Below are 22064 nucleotides of genomic sequence, written 5' to 3'. Positions count from 1 at the left end.
GTCCCCACATTTGAAGGCTGGGTTTAATTCTCGCTCGGGATTCGGTTTGCCCTTAACCACAAAGTGCTTCCAACGGGTTTTGAAATCCTACCATTAAGACATTAGGTAGCTCACCAGTTAGAGGTGGCAGTAAAACCAAAAACATTGAAGTTGTAGAAATAGAGTCAACTTCTTATCTACCCAAAAATAATAATATTGTATGCGCTTTTAAATTTGAAACCTGAAATTTGTCCAGTGGATTTACCTCGAGATGCCAAATTCGTTTTGGGCTTTTTGAGCGTGGAAAAGAAAAGAAAAAAAACTGGGCCCAGCAGCAGAGTGAGTATAAGCATAAATATATAAAATAAAATATATAAAAAAGTGGCTCTGGTCCTTGAAGTTGTGGTTGGGGCAGGGGCCTTAGGTTAGGGGTACTTTTATCACCCACTTGGATTGCCACGTGCGATGAGACCCAACCTAATAAGGGCTTTTTAAAAAAAAAATAGAACCAGTAGGGTTATGCCAAATAAGTATAAGCATAGCATCACCTAATTATGCAGGCAATGTAATTGCAAAATAAGTGCTAGTCCTATTAATTTAATTACGAGTTTAGGTAGTGTTTGATCTAACAAATAATAATGCATATCTACACAATTAACTTTCATCAAGAACTCCTATTTATGCCATTTGAAATTCTTGCTCCAATCTAGTGTTATAACCGGTTCTGAGTTTTTCAAGGCCCAGGACGATGACAAATGAAGAACCCTACATACCCGAAAAACACCAATGGGAAAATGATGCTGCAGCAAAATTCCAACGCGAAAGATATACTTTGTTAATGGGCATGAGCTGTGTGGGATCTCCTCCTCATGCTCAAAGCAATGAATAGAGAGGAAGACGAAAACGGAGGGCGAAACCGCATTCTGGCAGGTAGGGACCAAACAATATCCACCACCAGCATTCCTTTTTAAAAGAGAAAACAAGATCAAGCAAATTATATTTATATAAAGCTTTGTTTATATGTATATAATTATATTCAAGGACGGACCTACGTCCATGCTAACATTGGCTATAGTCCAGGCAACTTGATGTGATCCCCACCCACAGAAAATCTCCTTGTTTTTTTTCTTTAGTTAATTAATATTTATTACTCAATCTTTTTCATAAAACACACATTCCTAGCAAACATCCTTTACTTTTTTCTGTCCAAAAAAAAAACCATTTACCTTCCACTGTACATAAAACATCAATTCATTTTTTTATATATAAGTTTTGGCTACTTCTTCTCATTTTTATTTTCCAAGTTGGCTTGGATGAATTAAAATGATTTAGTTTTTTTTTTCTTCTTTTGTAATGAATAATAAATGCTTTCAGTTTTTTCCTTTCATGGAGAAGTTTATCATGTAATTACTAAATGACCTTAAAATTCATACTTCAATGAAATTCACTCGTACTGTCAAGTTTTCTAAGTTTGTATATAAGATAAATTTAACCCACCTTATTTTCAAATCCTGGGTCCGTCCCTGATTATATTAGACAAGAAAACTTTCTCTTGGTCTTGGAGGTATTTGACTTGTATAATAAGCTAGCTGCTCATGCATGCACGCTAGAATATTTATATAGAAGTGGGTTGGTTTCTAAAACGAAAGATTATGTGTCACAAAAAGAAAACAAGGATATGATGAAATGAAGGGACAGTTTGAAAGGCAATGGTCCAACCAGAATGATGGAATATATATTGTTTTAGAAAGATATACTAATTAAAGAGACGTGGTGATTTGGGTAATGAATTATTATGATCGGCTAGGCACAATGTGAAATCCAGCTGGATTTGGTTCTAACAGGCCCCCCCATCAATAATTAGGCCAGTTTTTTTGAGTATTAAGTTATTATGATCAACTATGAAAAGAACAAGAGTATGCATAAGCTAGGCAAAATGTGAAAGGAAAATTATAGGGGATCACATTATTGTACCATATTATGTCTCATTTTTCTAATATAAGTGGCATGCCGTACAATAATGCGGTCTCCTTAATTCAAAGCAACGAATACATTGTTAAAAACTCACGAGTAGAACTCGTCTTGGAAACAAGGTATTCGTGAGTTCATATTCTAATTAAGATGTTGATTCACAAGTAGAACTTATAAACTACAACATGTGCATAAAAAGAGCCACCAATAAACAACCCATAACATACAATAAGCCACTAAAAATTTATTAAACATAAATTGCATAGCCAAGTCAAGATGTTTACTCAAAAGAAAATTGGTGAAAATTCAATTTTTTTTGGTTTTCTATGTTGACTACAAGTGTCCAAATTAAAGATTTGGTATGTAAAAATCAATATTGTTTATCCAACATGGATATTTACAATCTAAGAACATTTCCACCGAGAGGCCCCAGCTCGGACAAGAGGCCCTTTAGGCCCCCAAATGTGTTTCCAGCGCCTGAGTCTTTGCCAGGGCAAGAGCTGGGCTCCACCAACTTGGGCAAGTCTAAAGGCAAGATTTGCATGGGCATGCTAACCTAATGTTGACATTAGCAGCCAATTTAAATAACAAAAAATTTGAAAAAAATACCAAAAATTTATAAATACCTAGCCATATTCTTCACTTCCCATACCAAAACTCTATACAAATTCATCTTCTCATATCTCATGTGAATAGTGGTTGCAATGGCAATGGGTGGAAAACCAACAAAAAAAATTGCTAGGACATATACCATTCATGTGAATGGTAACAACCCTTACCTCCCCTTACCTATTATTATGGCAAATGAGTGGAAATGCTCTAACAAAGACTGAAAAATTATAGTTCAAAATATAATAGAGGGTGTAATATACAAAGAAAATGTAAAGAGAAAGGCATAAGTGTGTTTTTTTTCATCATGGATGTTCGTATAAAGAATTGGCACCATTTAGGATTACAGTAAATTGGTCAAACAACATCATATGCAGTTGGATTATACCTTTTATTTGACGTCTTTCACGCCAAAAAAATTCAAGGTTCTTGGACCACAAAGGAAATTTAATCCTTGTGGTCCCTCATTTTGCAGAGAAGAAATCTGTGCTATGGATATGATATGACCTTGTCTACAGCCACGATTTTCAATGTTGCTAAATGTTGATGAGAAGATCATATTCCTGGTCTTTCTTTGGGACCTGGGCCCATCAATCAGGTATAACAACCCAGTTTTCAAATTGGGCTTTCAAGCCTCAAGTCCTCCTCTGTGATTATATTGGAGCCCAACATGGCCCTCATTACCAATTTCTTCTTCGTGACACTTGAGTTAAAATGTACGGAGTGTTATGTTGTCAGACTCCGAGTTTGAATCTCATGTCACTTGAGTTAAAGTTTACAAAGTGTTATGTTGTCAGTCTGTGAGTTCTAACGGAACATTAGAACAGTTGGATTGTCTAACAAGAGAACATTTGATTAGATAAATTAAATAATATAGTGTAGCCCCACTATATCATTACATTTTCCCCATAATTAATCTCCTAATGTGGTGGATTGATTTGGCATAGTTGATAAATGAATTGAACGCCAATGGCCGTTGGATCCTACTCTTGCGCCTGTAGAATGAACATTGAACAGAGATCTAGGCCTCCATTCTCACCAAAAACAAACCAATAGAGTTCTGAACTTGTTGACATCAAGTTATCAGCAATTCAATTGTAGGAAACTGGTATTGAAATTGAACTCTGGAAAAGAATAAAAATAAATGTGATTCCATGGACGAAATTGAAATCGAATAGCTTCCCTATCTAACAAAAAATAAAGTAAAAAAAATGAAGAATGGGGCAATCAATTTGATAAATGTAACATGGTTGAAGCTTGCGAGGCTGGTTTCGTCCTGGTAGTATGGGCGTATGAAAGCAGAGTTCAACTGCCATACTTTGATGGATGCTGTAACACTGGTCTCTGTGGCGTTGTTGAACACAAATAGCCTAGCAGCCCCATAAATTGCCTTGGTTGGGTAAATCCGATTTGTGATGGTTGTTCTTCCACCTTGAGCAAAGCTTTCCACAATCGAATGGTCAACCAGTATCCTCACTGATAATTTCTCATCCTTTAGTACTGGAATATAGCTACCAGTAATTTCTTTACGAACATCATTTGCCACAGAAGACCTGTAACATATGCGTACGTTGTCAGACTGTGAATTTGAACTCCGCATTTACACAAGAATGTTTTCTGATGAAAAGCTTACCTTGTTTGATCAGCACAGAAGAAAGTGTCGACAATGCCACCAGGTCCTTTGGCAACATAGAAGTAGACAGGAGTCTGCTCTGTGAGGCTCTCATCTGCAAGAACAAGAAGACCAAAGGGTCCCAAAGCACCGCGTTTGGCAGCCCCGCCGCTGGTATTGCAACTGAAGGCTTCATTCGATTCAGCTACGCTCTCTAAAACCTTCTTGTCCAACTCAAACTCAGCAACAATGTCCAACTGTTACATTGACATGCATTTTTCTTCTGAGAAATGCCCTCCAAAATGTGCCAATATTAGCATAAAATATAAATAAGAACGGAGAATGCACAAACCTGTGTGGCTGGGCCAACTTGAAGTGGCACCACAGACCCTGCCTTGACCTCTACCTTGTTGAAATCCTTGCTGCTCAATCTCAACGTCTCAATCTCCTCCACCGGCCATTGAAGTAGGTTACTTCCAGTCTTCTGGTCAAACAAAACTGTTCTTGGAATTCCCTGCATATAGTTATTCCACAAACATTGTAACTCCAACTAAAGATACATGTGCAAAGAGAAAAGAGTGTTTGGTACCGAGTACCAATCTATCACAACAATTGTTCGATATGGTGTTCGCAATATTGACAATGTATCAGATACTGTAAATTCATATAATTGACCAAATGTACCTGAAGAGAGGCCCATCCCTTTTGGACATCAGCATTTTCACTATCAGACTCTCCAATCCAACCCCACAACACTCTCCTTCCCTTGTTTTGGTCATAGAAAGTCTTGGAGGCATAGAATTTGCCATAATCATACCTAATTCCAATACCAACATCAATCTTTTGGTTATCAGGAACCCATTTGCCAGTCTTCTCATCATAAGTCCCGAACGCATAGTAATCATTCCTATCATCATCAAGGCTAGCCTTGACCACATGCTTCACATCAGGCCCGTTCACAGAAGTATCCAATCCCTTGTCACTGGTTTTCGACACTGGATAAAAATCCACACACTCCCACATTCCAGTCCCAGGGACAGCATGAAGCACCCCATTCAGAAGCTCATAGGTTTTGAAGTCCTTAGTGTCATAAACCAAAGATATCCCAGTTTTGTTAAGCTTGGACCCAATGGTGATCCGCCATTTGCCCTGTGACGTGAACCATGCCGTGGTAGGGTCCCGGAAGTCCTTGTACCCGATGCCCGGGGGTGGGACTAAGACCGGGTTGCCTGAGTACTTGACCCAGTTGAGGAGGAGAGGGTCAGAGTGATCAGCAGGATATGCAAGGTTTTGGACCTGGACAGACTCATTGGTTGAACCAGTGTAGAGCATGACAATTTTACCATCAGGGAGAATGGTGGCTGAGCCAGTCCAAACGCCATTGATGTCATACCACTGATCAGCCACCATGGCCAGAGGAAGGTGAAGCCAATGGATCAAGTCCTTGGACACAGCATGGCCCCAAACTATGTCTCCCCATACTGCTTTGTTGGGATTGTACTGGTAGAAGAAATGGTACCAACCCTTGTAAAATAATGGACCTGTATAAACAACAACAAAAATCACAAATTACAAATTACTGTTTATAATTTTATTTTATTTTAGTTGTTAGTATTGAAAAAGTCAAGGATTGATTAATTTGATTTTCTTGTTTTTCATGTGAAGTTCATGGCAGCATCATGGAGTTGGCAAAGTTTGATTGCAAAAGTGTCACGCAACTTTTGTTGACATGGCCTCTTGAAATGTCAAATACGTCCTACAAAGTTGGGTGGCAACTTTTTTTGTATATATTTTTTAAAATGGAAACTTCAAACTATTTGAGGTGTAAATGGATCAAATTAACTGCGGACTATTTGGCTAAATCATGCAATTATAATCCAAACGGTCAGAAGAATACAAGTTTGACAGGTAAATAAACAGAAAATTAGAGATTGCTTACCGTTGGGATCTGAAGCAGCCCGAAGAAGAGTCACCAGTCAAAGCCAACCATAAAGAAAGAAAAATGAATCAATAAAATGTTAACATGTAATTTAATTATAATAAATAACAAGATGAAGAGAGTGTTAGATAGACCCACGCAACAACTTTCTTAGCAACAATTACTTGCAAAGAAAAACTTCTATCAAAGTTCATTTTATCAAAATTGAAGTTCGTGGAGTTAAAGCAAAGAAACCTCCTCTCCTTATAGTTTAGATCATCGCTCTCTCTTTATAGTTTAGATCATCGCTCATACTCAAAAAATAAAACTAAAGTGTCGTAAGTTATCAGTTGTTATTAAATTATTAAAAAGTAACATAATAACAAATCAAAAAAAGTAACATAATAATTATTTTGTCTAATTCTTAAAATTGGCTGCAAAAATCATACTAATTTGTATAGATGTGCGCGTGAAGTTCATTTCAATTGTGCTTCAATAAAGTACAATCACTTTATTCATAAGATAAAAATTTAAACAAAAGTGGAAAATCACTTTTTTGCAACCAAATGAATAGAGAAAATAAATAAAATAATAAGTAATGTTCACCCTTTTTTTTTGGGTCAACTAGAAAGGTTCTCCTTTATCAATCAAACCCACGTGTTTTGATGGTCCATTTCATTTCATTTATGGACCAAAAGTTAAAACCACAAATAAAAAATAAAAATAAAAATAAAAAACCAAGCAATCATTTTGTCCAATCAAAAGAAAAAAAGAAAAAAAAATGCACGTACCATTCATCCAATTCTTTTCAGGCTGAAAATGGAAGGCAGTTCTCTGCCATGACAACATGCTATTGTTCCATGGAAACACCGGCGCTTCCACGTCCCCGGCTAACCGGTTCATCTTCTCAGACACTCCGGCCGGCACGCCCCGAGAAACCGGCCTCAATTTCTGGGGGCTTGCTGTATGAGGTTGTTTAGCCAAAAACAAGGGCTCATGTTTGTTGCTTGCATTATGGGAATTTGGTTCCTTGCCACTTATAATGACCACCAACAGAGAAACCATAAGCAACCCAGAAAAGATTGCTAGGAGCTCCTTCAAGTGCCTCTTCCGGGTCTCCGGGGCTCCATCCGGGTTGGCTCCATTTGACAGAGGGGTGTAGGTGCAGGGCAGGGTATTGGGATCTGATGGAAGAAAAGGTCTTGGGTCTGCCATATGAGATTGAATGGGTTAAGCTTGAGCTCTTGATGTATTATTGGCTACAAACTGGAATGGGTTTTGTTCATTTCAAATTGGGTCGTTTGGCAGAAAAGAAAAGAAAAAACAGAGAGATTGAGATTTGGGTAATGAGTTTTCAGACAAGTGAATAATGTGTGTTCTGTGTTAATTATTTATATGCGTATGTGCATGAAGGGAGAACATGAGAGGACAAGTGGACAAAAGAGTTGTTTTTGTGCTGAAGAAGTGGACAACAGAGTTTGAAGCGAGTCTCGTGGTGTTTGTTCTAATTGCTACTTTTTTTTATTTAATAATAATAATGATTCATTTTTGTTACTTTGTTTCACAATGCAAATGGCGTTTGTGGGATGTTTAATTAGGGATAATAAACGTGAAGTAGCAGTAACTCACGTGGTAAATCTGTTGTGGCACAGTGTTTTCAATCAATTAGAGTTTACCCTAGTTTTTATTTCTCTCATCTATGTGATTTTCCAAGAAAAATTTCACGACTTTGTTTCCCATTCCTTGTCAAGTACATATCACATAAATCGGATATTTTAATCGAGAATCAAGGAATTAAAATCGATTTTTTCTTTCTGGTGTATTGAATGATAGTATAATTTTACTTTCAAATCACGCATTTGTGTGAGTTACTGTAAGCCATTGATAAATACATAATTCTTCAATCAAAATCAGAAAGTGAGTTATTAGTAAGTTTTGGGAGAGTATCATTGAGTTGAGTGATCATCTAATTTACTGGTTTTTGGGTTGGGGTGGGTTAATTAAAATTAACTATTGAGAGGTCTAATTAAGGTTTACCATTGGTTGGTTAAACTGGTAGCTCCAAAGACCTGGTTGAGCAGTTTTCAGGTTAACATGGATGCATATAAGTCTTGTAGATTCAGATTTAGAAGGTGACAGCTACCTGGCGTGGCCTTAATAATTCGTACCTATCCAATAAATTATTGGACAGCAAATGATGACTCAGCTTGCCTGAGATCCCCGTTTCCTTGGCCATTGTCAAGAAGCCCATTATAATGTTTTGTCTCCCACTAATAATTAGCATTATTGTGGAAAAAACCGAAATGAACAAGACAAACCACCTAAACCAGATCAGGACCCTTTTGTTTTCTAACTCTTAATTTTGTGAGATTGATAATTAATCCAGTTGATTCTGCATGTTTCCACATGCCTGCAGCCTAACCCCCCATATGCTCTCTTGCAGCCTCCACCACATGCAATAATGCAATCGACAGAATCACTACGTAGGGTTAGATTGGAAGATTGATTGGACCATTCATCATTTCTTTTGCTATTTTTTCTTCTTCCAAATGGCAAAAACACTTGATTTCAGCTCTCAATAACCCGAGGACTGCTAATAAAATTCCTTTTGTAACGAAAGCACACCTACCATTTGCCCATGAAGCTTTGAAAAGCACAAGCAGTTGAATTTTACTAGCGTCAATCGTCCACACTTGTCTAGGCGAAATCGTCCATGCGTGTCTAGACGAAATCTGAATTTTACTAGCGTCAATCGTCCACACTTGTCTAGGCGAAATCGTCCATGCGTGTCTAGACGAAATCTAACCGTCAAAACGTTGTGAGTTCTACACGTATTAAGTGGAAGGAACCGTTCACTCATTTCACCGTAACATATCTCGACTTAGTAGTTCGAGTACAAATACATATAACTATTTTTACACATTGAATTTTTGGTCAAATTTAGACACTAACTTATTACACAAAGAAAAATACTTCTCTCATTTCCCCGTATGAGCTTCTACATTCTTGCTAATGTCAATATGATATATATAAGTTTTTCTTTTTGTGTTTTCTATGAATTATTTTTGTACGTGTCAAACACTGTTCTTACACTAATTGTCACACCCCCGTGAGAGCAGTTGAATACAAAGAAGGAGCTTTACAGGTTGGTAGCATATTTTCTTAAATATTCATACAAAGAAGGAGCTTTACAGGTTGGTAGCATATTTTCTTAAATATTCATCAACTTGATTGCGTTCAAATTTCTTTGCTGGTAGCATAAATGGACAGTATGGGTGACCACATGAATAATATGATTTTCTTTTTTGTCAAAGGCAACTTTTCATTCAAAGAGAGGCAACCAAAATAGGCGAGAAACACGGAGGACATGAATAACACGGTTTTGGAATGCGATTTTTATTTTATTTTAAATACAAGCAAATGAGGAAGAGGAGTTTACACAAATATTGATTGGATGCCTCAGAATTTCGAACCTTTTGCCCACATAAATGAAGGTGGAAGCCCTCAACCAACTGAGTTATATCCCATTGGATTGGAATGCGAATTTAAGTGAGAAACATGTAGGAGCCGCTATTTTTTTTTTAATTAAATATTTATTTAACCAAGCGGCAGAACTTTGGTGTTTATATCTGAAGAAATTTTTGTATATGGCTTTATTAATTGTTTTAGAAATTATATGGTGTTTTTTTTTTCCCTTTCCGAATCACGGCATAGGCATTCTCATCTCACGTGTGTATTAACAAAATTCAGATTAGCTGCACGTTTTTATGACAACATAAAGTTCTTTGCTGAGATCAAGTGTTGCTGGAGATAAACATTACAAGAGAGAAAAAAAGGAGAGAGAGACGGAAAAACGAAAGCCAAACCAGTATTTCCTTCTTATTCCATGAAAGGCAAGGCAAGGCAAGATCAGCTTAGCAACAGAAGACAGCACTTCATACATTTGGAGGTGGCCAAATTTTCTCAAATAATTCCTCAACTCGATTTGCTTGATTAGCATAACCATCCAGTCCACTGGCCAGAAGCTCCACGGCTGCAGGTCCCACAGCCGATGCAAAGCTTAATTGGTCCCACTTGACAAGCTGGACACAAGGAGAAGATTGGTTAACAAATCTAAAACCAAAAACATTTTGATCATCTTTTCAGAATGGATTTACATCAGAGAGGTCTGTCAATTTGAACCAATAACTATTTTGGACAGGCATATGTATATAACTGATTTAAATTAGTCTTAAACCCAATCATTCTACAACTTCAATTCCAATCATAGCCATCCCTGTTTGGTTGAGCAATGAGAAATTACTCTTGACACACAGCAAAAGAAGCTTTCTTATTCACCAATTTTACTTTTTCAGAAAGGCTATAACAAAACCGTGCTTGGTACAATACTGGGCAAAAAAAGAAACACAATACTTCTCATACTAGGGAGCAGAGTCTCTGATTTTGGTGATTGTGATTACCACATGGACCACCTACGTAGTGTGTGCGTGCGCGAGCGAGTGTGTGGAGCATGAGTCCAATATCAGTCCCATGCGGACTGTACATCTATAGAGGGTCTAGGCCTAACAATGCATCGAAGAGAATTTCCTCCTACATGAAATCAGAAAGCATGCACACACATGGCCTTTAGCATGAAAAGTATGGTGATTATACTAAAAGGCCAATGGTATTGGGTGGTGACTTGGAAACCAAGGCATAAAAAACGAGACATCTGTTGAAGTGGTTGTAGTGGCCAGATGGTTGTATGCTAATGCATGACAAGGCAGATGATGGAAGTAGTGATGTGCCTGGTGCCAAACATGGATATGATTTTTATTTTCTGATGAGAGGTAGTGACACTCCTATCAACGGGATAGACAATGATGGTGCAGCCATATTGGTGATTCTAGAGGTTTGAAGGAATTCCATCTCCACGATTCATTGAAGTTCTAGTAATAATGATGACGCCTAAACTATTAAGCTTTGCTTCCAAAATGAAAGACTTTCAAACTTTACGATACTGTCATGAGTAACTAAGCACGCTCATCACAAGTTGGCAGGTTTTATTAATACTAATAGCTGAGAAAAAAAAGGGTTAATACTTAAATATTTAGTCCTTTTGGCATTCTTCCTTTTTCTTTTCTTTTTTCTTTTGGCACTCAACATGTCTACTTCTCAAAAAATAGAGGCACTCATTATTTTACAACTATTTGGCTTTTCACATAGCTCTATCAAAACTGGCACCCTTTTGTCCTTGCCACATGAAATAAGAGATTAAAATTTAAGTACGAACAGCACTACACACAACATGCAGGTGAACCTGTTAACCTGAGTAATCATTTTGCTTCATGTATTATTTTTTCATTTTATTTGAAATTTCATTTTATTTTTTTCATTCCTGATGCAGAATAAAATATATTGAGCACAGGACAGAAAGCAGACCTCTTCTTCACCGAACTTGTAGATGGCAGCAGATTGTGGAGATAGCCTCCTGACGAAAGAATACTTCTCTTCAGGGGTAGTGATTGATTCTTTGAGTGACTGCAATACCTTCAGTGGTGCAATGATGTAGTCAACCCTGAACATGTACCAGACAACATAAGCAGGAAGATCGTTCCTTGAGTTGAGTCTTGTTGGAAATTCCCAGATACATAAGATTAAAAGGTGAGTCATATGAATTTACCCCAAGAGACTGAACAAATCCTGCTTATTCCGAACTGCTGCTGCCATTAACTTTGATTTATGTCCATATTTGTGGATGTAGTTATATGCCTTTGTCACCTGTAATGTCAAAAAGCATCTCATACGGGAACATTTTATATTCATTACTATCCTTTACGAAAGCTCTAGTGTCACCTGAGAAATTCAAGGCATAGCCAGAAGTTAAAGCATCTAACAGACTCTAGTCAGTGATGGGGAAAGAAAATGTTAGAATAAATTATTTAGGCTCATTCCTAATGGTTGTCAGATTTTAGGATATAAAACAATACTGGAAAAACAAAAAGTAAAAACCAGTTTATATTTCGTAATTGCTTGCAACTGAGATGCATCTAGAGGTCAAAAATCAAAAATCAAAACTCAAAACAGAGTGGTCCTGTTCAAGGACCACAACAAACAACAGTACATAATCACAAAACCACAAGATGAGAACTTTCCAACTTACCAAGGCTAACCCAGGATCCTCCCCTCTCTTGAGAGCAGCTTCTATCTCAGGGTCACCAGAATGGTTGCGAGACCAATCCTGAATGATAAATTTGACCTTTAGCGGTTACAATAAACTGAAGTTGAACTAAATAAAAATTCCATTATTACGAATGTGAAAATACATTACCCTAAGACGGCCAACAAAAATCTGAATAACAGAAGCGCCGGCTTGGGCTGCAGCTGCAGCTTGAGCAAAGCTGAAGAAAAATGTTCAAACCATCACCAAACACAACTAAAAAATTAAAATGAATTTGTCTTAGAACAGCATTGTGTGTGTGTGTGTGTGGAGACACATATAGAGAGAAAAAAGAGAGAGGGAGTCATGAGAAGTACAAAGTTGAACTTGAACAGCAGATATAATGGCAAAGTAATGTTCATAAATCACAGATGACCAAAATCACAAAGCAGCATTCTGATTTGTTGTTCATAAATCAAAACCTAATAGCTTCTGCCTCAGCATTTTAGATTGATATACAAGCAAATTTCAATGCCACAATAAGAAAACATGTAATTCTAACTACAATGGCTCCTTTAGACATCGGCAGGATCATGGATTTGAACTTTCAAAACAAAAGCAAGCTAAATCAACAAAGTTTTACAATTCATGAGAAACAATTGTATTGCCAAACCAAGAAGGAAGGGGGAATGGGAAAGGGAGAGGGAGAGGGAGAGGGAGAGGGAGAGGGAGAGGGAGGGAGTGGGTATCGTAAAACTTTATCCTCTATTACAACTGTATAAAACTGTGCCCTTATAGAAGTTAGTAGTACAACATCAAGTCTAAGATTTCAAACAGGTTTGTCAAGCTTACACCAGTTAATTACAAGAGCTTTACCTGTACACAAATGTCAAATGTGTCTGTATGCCCTCAGATTCTAGTAATCTTGAAGCTTCAATTCCCTGAACAGAAAACCAACAATCGGTGAGCAACAAAATGATGCAAAACAATCGCCTCACAACAGGCCTGAGAAATTGTCATCAAGTCCACTCAGAATATTCACAACAGGCCTAATTATCTCTGACACTTACTTGCCAAGTTGAAGGAATTTTGAACAACAAACGCTCAGGAGGAACATTAACTTCATTGTACAACTTCAGCAAGTCATGCACCTGCATATTAGATAAACCAATTGTATCAGACTGCAACGAAAGAGATAGCAAATAATCTAGTGATATCAGGGAGAAAACGATATACCTTAGGAAAATTAGCAAAAAAATACTGGCACTTAAAATTTGTGGGCACTAAAATTAATAAAGTACACAACCGTAAGAAAATGCAACAAAATTTCAGTATCATTTTTTTCTCACACATTTTCTGCAAGACTATTAAATTTAGTTACAAACTGTCAAATTTAGTCATATTATAGGCGTTTTAGAACTTTAATGCAAAACTATTACACCAGCCATGACAAGTATAGCTCAATAAAATAAACAACATGACAAAACTTATCAAGATTATCATTAACAAAAGTCATATAGTTGCTTGAAAAACAATCAAGAATAAGATGAATGCATACACAGTTAAGATAGAAACCAATAAATTGTTCTTGAACATCAGCATTTACAGTATGTTTAATTTTCGTGTAATGTATTAGCATTTTCTTTAACTAGAAAATATAAGACAGGATTACCAGGTAGAAACGAATACCTTTCTGATAATGCCATGCGTGTCATAAGCAAGACGTGCATCCACCTCAGTAGACACTCGGCCAGGAACTAGTTTCGCCAAATCACCACCAACATTCACTAAAGCCTACACACGCATAACTAAATTTTGAACAATATGATCAATCTAACAAGGCATAGGTATTTCTAACGATAAGATACAAGAAAACCAACCTTGTTACTGAAACATGACAATCTCAATTCGGAGTTTTCATGCTTATTGCACTCTGAATCCGCCAATGCCATATCCACAGCATTCTACACCAAAGAAAAATTAATCAGAAAACACAACATGTAGTCCCATATTGAAATTGGAAAGCACATGTAATTTCTTATTTATTTTTCGAAAGATTTCTTCCCCAATGGAAGATTGAGCGCTTACTCTGAATATGGTGTCAGGGAGGCTACATATACCCAAGAGCAGGGAAGAGCTCACTGTAGCAGCGGTTGGAGGAAACCTATTCATAAATAATCAGTAAACAGCCAAAAGTAAAAATTTAGAAATAATCCTTCATGAAACCGTGCACAAATATGAAATAAATGAAATTTTAAACAATATGGATATGCTACTTTATTATTCTGAGTTTCTGTTGCTACCAAACTAAAATCTAAAAAAAGTAAATGAAGATTAGAGCAATTCTGATCATTAAGCAAAGACATTATTATCAGTTCAGAAGAAATTCTGATTCATAATTTACAGCATGATCATGAAAATTTCAAATTCCACTTTTACAAAAACAAGCAAAAGAAAAAGATAATATATTTAGATACCTCTCGAAGTCATCGAAAATGACGGTGTCTGGAACGATCTCACTGAAGCTAGAGACGAGGTCCAATTCAGTGGTTGAACCTGAAAATCCAATTCAACCAAAAACGTAAAAAATGAAAATGAAAAAAATAAAATAAAATAAAACAAGAAGCAGAGCTGAGCATTGAGACACTGAGACAGAAAGCTCACTGACCGGTGTCGAGAGAGGAGGCCCGAATGACAGGAAATGATCGCTGGAAGTTGAAGAGCAGATTGGAAGCTGGAGATCCATTGGAAAACCTCAGCCTTGTTCCCTGCTATGATTAATTTTGAATGTAAAACAAATTTTAAAAAAATTCAAAGTTTACAGCTCGTACAGCAATAGTTAGCGAAGCAGAGGTGAGAGAGAGGAGAGAGAGGAGAGAGAGATAGAGAGTATTGAGTAAACCTGGAAAGAGGAGACAGCTGAGGAGGGCGGAGATTGCAAAGAGACTGACATTTTTGGGCTTCGCTCGAAATCGGTAGCAGTTGGAAGTTATTTGGGCGGATCAGTGAGGCATGTTTTTATATGTACACACCTCATCCTCTGTTTCCAAAACAAAAACACCTCATCCTCTGAATTTTAATGATGCTTTTCTTTTTTGTTATGGACATTTTCACTTTGTCTATGTAAAAACATGTTACATGCAAGGAAAATGTTTTACAACCTTGTCTTCTTAGAAAGAAGACTGTCCTAAGTTGGAAGTATCCATCTCTATTGATATAGGGAAAGGAAAAAAAAAAAATTGTGGAATCCATTTAAGACACGCGTTATGTTATTATCGATATACTACGTGATGTAATAAATTTATATATATTATCACATGGATATTGTATGTTACATTGTGTAAATAGCGTTACCCCTTGCACAATTTCAAAATCAAGCTTTGAATTGGGGTAAATGATGTCGAGAAGTATGCTTTAATAAATAGTTTTGAAGATAATATATATAAAAAAGTACTTCATAAGAAGTCGGATAATGGATATAGATGGATAATAACAAGGACGATCATTTGAGGTATTTTTTAGTTGAGAGAGAGAGACCGGATATAGGGACAAGACAAGTCCTATTGTATTCTCCGCTAGGCAAGTATTGGGAGCTTGTGTTTTGTTTTTTAAGACCCCATTTGATTGTTTTTTATGAAGTACAATGGGCCTTTGCAAAGCTTCCAAGTTATTTATTGGGTTAAGTGATCAAGTCCAAAATGCCAACCAAGTGTGGTACAAATTTACAAAACTGAGACATTGGATTGCTGCCTTGCTGATCTTTCTAACAAAAAAAACTGTTCTTCTTCTGCTAATCTTCAAGTTTTGTTCACTTTGCTTGGTTGAAAATTGATTGGTTTCGATGTAGTTGTACGTAATTTAACCCCAATAATATCTTTTCGACATACGGTTTTGACGTGTAAGTTGTCGAATTTTAAATCCCAGAAGTGCAGGATATCCAAAGTGAAATAGAATTGAGAAGTTTTTGTGCAGTACACTGAAACAGTTTGTGACATTCCATAAAGTCTTACAAGATTAAAAGGAACCATCTTGGTAAGGAAAGCTTTGAAAGGTGAAAACGGGGAGAAAATACTTATTTTTTTATAAGCCAAAGACATGAAATAACAAAATGACTGAGAAGCTCTGAACTGACAACTGAGGTTGTAAAATAAAAGCAGCTGCTTTTAGCAGCCTTGAGTTCTTGTGGAGTACAAAACTTATAAAAAAAACTAAATGCCTATTATACTATATTTCAGATAAACTAAGTGCTCCCTTAGCATTTAATTGGCTTCTTCCTCCTCCTCCTTCCATCTCACTAAGGACTTGAGAAATTCCATGACCTGCATAAAAATTGCAATGGATTTTTTGAGATGAAATTAAAAATAACACAGCTAACATCCCTCACATATAATACATTATACATATTAAGGATGAGAGTAAAACCTCTGATGGGTCCTTGAGAGAGTAGAAGGCACTGGTTTCTTTTGGACCCGGCGACACCAGAATTCCATAACCACGCTTCTTCTTCTTCTTCAAGAACTGAAACAATGTATGGAGATTTTATATTTAGTGTCAATGTTACAAACTCTTGGGAGTAAGATTAGTAAAAATGCAGAGATGGTAGTGTCACCTTGAATGCATCTTCATCGGTCCTATCATCACCAATATAAATTGGGAGCACATCATCCCTACCATTTAGCCCTGCACCATTTGTCCAGGTTCTCATAGTGTGAATATGTATCATTTAAGAGAGAAAAAGAAGAGAGAGAGAGAGAGAGAGAGAGGTAGAGGTTTGGTTCACTACCAAGAGATTCAAGCAGAAATTCAACTGCTTTTCCCTTGTTCCAGTCAATAACAGGACGGACCTCTAAAACCTGCAAGAAAAAAACAATGTCCAAATTTATATGTTAGATGGAAAGAATTTGGCTTATTAATGCAAATGATAATAAGATGAAAAACAACAAGATTAAGGCAAACTAGTGAGATTAATTACCTTCCGCCCATGAGTTAATCGTAAACGAGGGTAATCTTTGAGAATATCATGAACAATTTGTGCAATTGTAGACCAATTCTGAAGTCAGAACACATGCCAAAAATAACCAAAACAAGTCAGACAAACTCTTGCAGATGCAATTGTAAGCTTTCTTCTATTCTTCTTTAAGTAAATGCTTACCTTCTCATCTACATTACGGTAATGTACAGAGGCGCAAAACTTGTGATTTTCAACTTTTGCACCTTTGATCCCTTTAGTATTCTCAACGAGGGTTCTAAAAACCTCGTTGATCATAGGTATAAACTCCCTAGCTGGCTGGAAGAGGTTTACCTCCTTACCCTGCCATATCAAAGACAGATAATGAGAACTCAATTGAAAAATATTATACAAGAGTGCAAAGGACTTGTAGAATTTTATTGTCAAGTTACCTGTTGGTCAGTAGATTTCACACAATTTGGATGGTCATTGGAGTCTGTATTAGTGACAGGACCCATTATGTCCATTCCATGACTACCAGCATAGTAAAGTTCTGTTAGTCCTACCAAATCATATACCTGAAACAAATCCGCTCATCAGACGGCCCTAATGACCGGCATTCGAATGGCATCCACACAAGGACCAAATAGACAAGATGAAATTAAACTATGAGTCGGAAAAATAAGAGGGGGAAATGCTGCAGCTACCTACCTTATCGCGGCTTCTTCCACTAATAATAGCAGTTGGAAAATGCTTCGCAACATTTCTTACAGCAGAACGCATCTGGCAACAGTTTCTTTTGGTTTCAGACACAGAAGAGAAATAAAAGTCGAAATTTATAAGCATAAAACAACAAAACACAATTCTTACAGCATTAGACATTATTGCACGGTCAGGGTCATCAACTATCGGGGAAAGAGTCCCATCATAATCTAGAAATATTGCTATCTTCTTGTTCCTTGCAAAATTTGTAATCCGCTCGAATGAATTCAGCGCTGATGGATGCTTAAGCTGCATCATCACAGAAAGCACAAGACGAATAAGTTTGAAGTCATCCAAGAACAAATAGATATAAACTGCAAAGTTATTAAAAGAGAAGCATATATACCATCCAAGAGCAGTAAGCATTATCAACATCATCTGAAGCAACCTCAATATTGAAATCCTTATTGAGCTTCTTCCGGGGAGGTGAAGAGGATTTCATGGCATCAAGCCAACCATTGGACCGAACATCATCGAGCTTTCCTGGCTTTTTCCTTGGGATGTTAATGTACTTGCCAGAGGAGAATGATGCTCCTTGCTGTGAGTATGGCAACAAACTAGAATGGAGGCCTAGTCTTGACTTACTTATCGATGGAGGGTCAGTGAGGACCGGAGCAGCATGATTTGTCTTCAACTCCATCGGATCCAGTTTCGTTGCCAAGTGCTAATCAAAGTGACAAAGTTTTGTAGTTTGTAGTGTTTAATATGAATGGCGCTCTGTCAACAACACAGAGTATGCTCCTAAGTTCAAGAAATATACTTGTTTTAGCCGACCCTTTTGTCAATGAAAAACCACCTCTTCAACGTTTTCTTGTCACTGCTGTTGGGTGAGCAGTCCATTAAGCACGGAGTTCCTCAAAACTGTCATGACATTAAAGCGTCAAATGGAAAGATAAAAAACAACCAGCTTCAGAACATCAATGTCCAAACCAAATTCACACCAAGTGTTCAGAGTCACACCTTCTCATCCCCAGAACAACACTGCATTCATAAAAGGCGGTCAAACATTCTTCGTACAAGGGTCTTCGGGAGGAAAGGATATAGGTATATGGTTTCAAATTGCAGCAAGTTGTACTAAGCCTCTTCCTGCAGAACCATAAAATAAGTGGCTTAAGTATTGGTGTACATGCACATGTAAATGAACATTTGCTTCAAGTTTCAACTACAACACTTGCAAATTGCAATCACTTTTGCCAGGGTGAACTTAAAGCATATCAAAGGGCGGTTAAAATAGTGTTGGCACTCAAAACAATCCAGAAGCAAATGAAAATATACGGTGCTTAAGAGTTGCAGGAACAAGAGACTTTGAAGGGAAGGTAATACTCTATAGGACTCATGAGATCCATATATATTGACAGAAAACACATGTGACTCTTTACAAGTTACAACCACCCCAAACAAAAACAAAGTCAAACTAATTTGATAATTTATTGATGCAGAAAAGAAGGGGCACAATGCACAATCAATTAATACATAGATTCCTTTCATAAACATAATTAGTCATAGTTAAAAAAATTCTTACGAAAGATTTGGACATAGAGGCTACCTAATTTTTGAGTTTAAACGAAAGACAATAATTACTGCATGCAGGGCAAAGGGATGGTCACGTGTAGTATATATTAGGCCTTTTCTGAAAGACCCCACCATTGAATGCTGGAAATAAACTATACCACAAATACAAGTTTTCTTGGCATTCTATCAACTTATGTTATTGAAATTGAGCAGAAATCATATAAGTTGCTATCTACACAGTATTAGGGGTGGGTTCGGTTTGAATTGGTTTGGTTTTGGGTCCAACCAGGATACCGAACCAATAGCCTCGGTTTGCTAAGAATTGAAATCAAAATCAAACCAATGCGGGTGTAAACCGGTGGGTGTACTGTTCAATTTAATTTTCCAAAAAGATAGCATTAGTATTCTTTCCCAAAATTAAGCTTCAAACAACCAAGATCATTGACTACTTAGCTCTAGTAAATATAGATAAAATAACAATGGAGAAAGAAAAAAAAATCAACCCAAACAGCTATTGATAAAATAAGAAATAGCATTAAAAATGAATCATATATGCAATCAGATAATAAAATACACACACAAGATATAAACCATTAAAATATACACTTGAAGTTAAATGTTCACAACCTATATATAGAGTATAATATTCTAACTATATTTGTATTTTATGTATGCATATAATGCTATATATCATCATCTAGTTACTTTACAGAAGCAAAATATAAGTTGGGCTCAACTGATTTGTCTAGTCCCCCAAAAGCACTTAAATGAAAAGCATTATCGCATGCATATAAATAAAAATTCAACCATACCAAGACATAATGCACAACTCCTATTGTGGGCCAATCATTCAGAACAAAAATCACTCTATGCAAATGATTTTCTTCTAGAATAAAATTTTTTTAAAAAAAAAGTGTAATGTTTTTTTCTCCATAGTAATTCACGAAAAGCTGAAGCTGAATCGGAAGGAGCCATAGATCTAAGAATTCATTACCTTCAGAATTGATTAAATTAAAAATAATATAAATTATATATATATATATATATATATATATATATATATATAAAGTTCAAAACAAAACAATTCCCCGTGCTGCGACAAGACATCACAACTACCACAACGAACGTAATATTTAATCCCCACCAGAAAAAAAAAATAATACAAAGTATTCAAAACGTAAACACTTTCTGAAGCCATCACAAGCAGAAAAAGAACATAGACTGTCACGTGAAAAATTTATCAAGCTCGTGATCCAAAAAAAGAACAGATAATAAACAAATAAATAATAAAAAAGAACTTTCGATTGAAAAATTGAACCCATAAAAGCAAATAAAGCTTCTAATTCAAAGTCCATGAGGCTTTTGTTTTATAAGCTACATCAAGGGAGGTGATTAAGGCACGTTGTGGAAATTTCAACATATTTTCCTCAGTTCACAGCAACCGACAAAATAGAAATTGGTACTAAAATAAGGTAAAATGAACATATGTGCTGTCAAGTCATTTTCTTCAATACACATCATATCAGATTTCCACCCATCAACAAATCCCATTATTCAAAACACCAAGATTTGGGAAAAAAAAAAGGGAAAAATGATTGATCCATCAAACAAAAACTAGCAGCATATGTATATATATAATGAATAAAATGGTCCCAAAACCATGTATATATAAATGTTGACAGCAACACACATCCATAAATTAATATATCATATGGTCCTGAAGCCAACCATATATGTCATGGATTTAACAGCAACAAAACTGATGAAGCTATCCAAAAGGCCTAGGGGCTCATGAATCCATGAAAAAGGCTTCATCTTTGCCATAATTGGATGACAAAAACAAAAGGGTTTGCTTTATAATCTCTAAAAACGCTAAATCGAGCGACTTTGTGTAAAGATCTGAGAAGAAAAACTCGGAAGAAAGGTAAAATGATTTATGTGGATCCAAACAGCATTTGCTTTTATATGATATCAACGAAAACAGAAAAGAAAATTAAAGAGAAGGAAAATTGTATAACCTGATCTTTAATAGTCGATGAAGAAGAGACTGAATTAACCTGGAAACGAAAGAACCTCACATAAACAAGCATTCACAGGCCAAATAATTGGAAGGGAAATAAGAGAGAGAGAGAGAGAGAGAGAGAGAGAGAGAGAGAGAGAGAGAGAGAGAGAGAGAGAGAGAGGAATGATCACCCGCCTGGGAGAGAAAGTAGCTGGAAACCCTAAAAATGGCGAGGGGAGGAGAGAGAGGGAGGCAAAGATACGGAATGCAACAGAAAGAGAGAAAAATCAGAGAGAAAGGGAAGGAAGGATCTCAAGGCCGAAAGTTTGGGTATTTATAGAGTTCTGAGAGGCCAATTAACAATTAGTAGACGTGTTTAACAAGGAAACCTATTTGGTTGTTGAATTAGGAAACACCACACCAAATAATTTACCGTATTAGGTACCTTAATTTAATCAATTAAGCAATAAAAAAAGTCCGCTAAACATGTGTGCGGCCTTTGTGTTTTGATTACTGCTTGTATTTCATTTGAAGAAATCCAACGTACGTGTGATTTAGTTCTGTTTCGAGGCTTTTTTCGGTACAATGTCCGTAGTTTCCTTAAAATAAGTA

The 22064-nt window shown here is 36.5% G+C and overlaps 3 protein-coding genes across 3 annotated transcripts; all 3 read right to left on the bottom strand.

The window, feature by feature from the left end:
• Positions 1-3654: 3654 nt before the first annotated feature.
• LOC110753678 (acid beta-fructofuranosidase 2, vacuolar-like) lies at positions 3655-7511 on the bottom strand. Its single transcript, XM_021954620.2, has 6 exons — positions 6881-7511; positions 6111-6119; positions 4856-5712; positions 4524-4685; positions 4193-4428; positions 3655-4112 (listed from the first exon to the last, which is right to left on the bottom strand). The coding sequence occupies exons 1-6, from the start codon at positions 7302-7304 to the stop codon at positions 3743-3745; spliced, it is 2058 nt and encodes a 685-aa protein (XP_021810312.2). The 5' UTR covers positions 7305-7511; the 3' UTR covers positions 3655-3742.
• Positions 7512-9821: 2310 nt separating this feature from the next.
• LOC110753706 (Aldolase superfamily protein) lies at positions 9822-15290 on the bottom strand. Its single transcript, XM_021954652.2, has 13 exons — positions 15131-15290; positions 14897-14996; positions 14706-14784; positions 14317-14392; positions 14109-14192; positions 13918-14022; positions 13299-13379; positions 13105-13169; positions 12400-12469; positions 12232-12309; positions 11752-11849; positions 11511-11646; positions 9822-10171 (listed from the first exon to the last, which is right to left on the bottom strand). The coding sequence occupies exons 1-13, from the start codon at positions 15179-15181 to the stop codon at positions 10025-10027; spliced, it is 1170 nt and encodes a 389-aa protein (XP_021810344.2). The 5' UTR covers positions 15182-15290; the 3' UTR covers positions 9822-10024.
• A 917-nt stretch (positions 15291-16207) lies between these two features.
• TPPG (Haloacid dehalogenase-like hydrolase (HAD) superfamily protein) lies at positions 16208-21757 on the bottom strand. The gene is made up of 13 exons (XM_088252884.1): positions 21648-21757; positions 21469-21507; positions 18899-19024; positions 18285-18799; positions 18047-18187; positions 17888-17959; positions 17629-17754; positions 17381-17539; positions 17201-17278; positions 17012-17081; positions 16838-16908; positions 16651-16746; positions 16208-16547 (listed from the first exon to the last, which is right to left on the bottom strand). The coding sequence occupies exons 4-13, from the start codon at positions 18576-18578 to the stop codon at positions 16488-16490; spliced, it is 1167 nt and encodes a 388-aa protein (XP_088109010.1). The 5' UTR covers positions 18579-18799; positions 18899-19024; positions 21469-21507; positions 21648-21757; the 3' UTR covers positions 16208-16487.
• Between the last annotated feature and the right edge of the window lie 307 nt (positions 21758-22064).

Source organism: Prunus avium, chromosome 5, assembly GCF_965620075.1.
Source record: "Prunus avium chromosome 5, drPruAviu1.hap1.1, whole genome shotgun sequence".
NCBI lineage: Eukaryota > Viridiplantae > Streptophyta > Magnoliopsida > Rosales > Rosaceae > Prunus > Prunus avium.
This window is presented reverse-complemented; position numbering and strand designations above follow the sequence as displayed.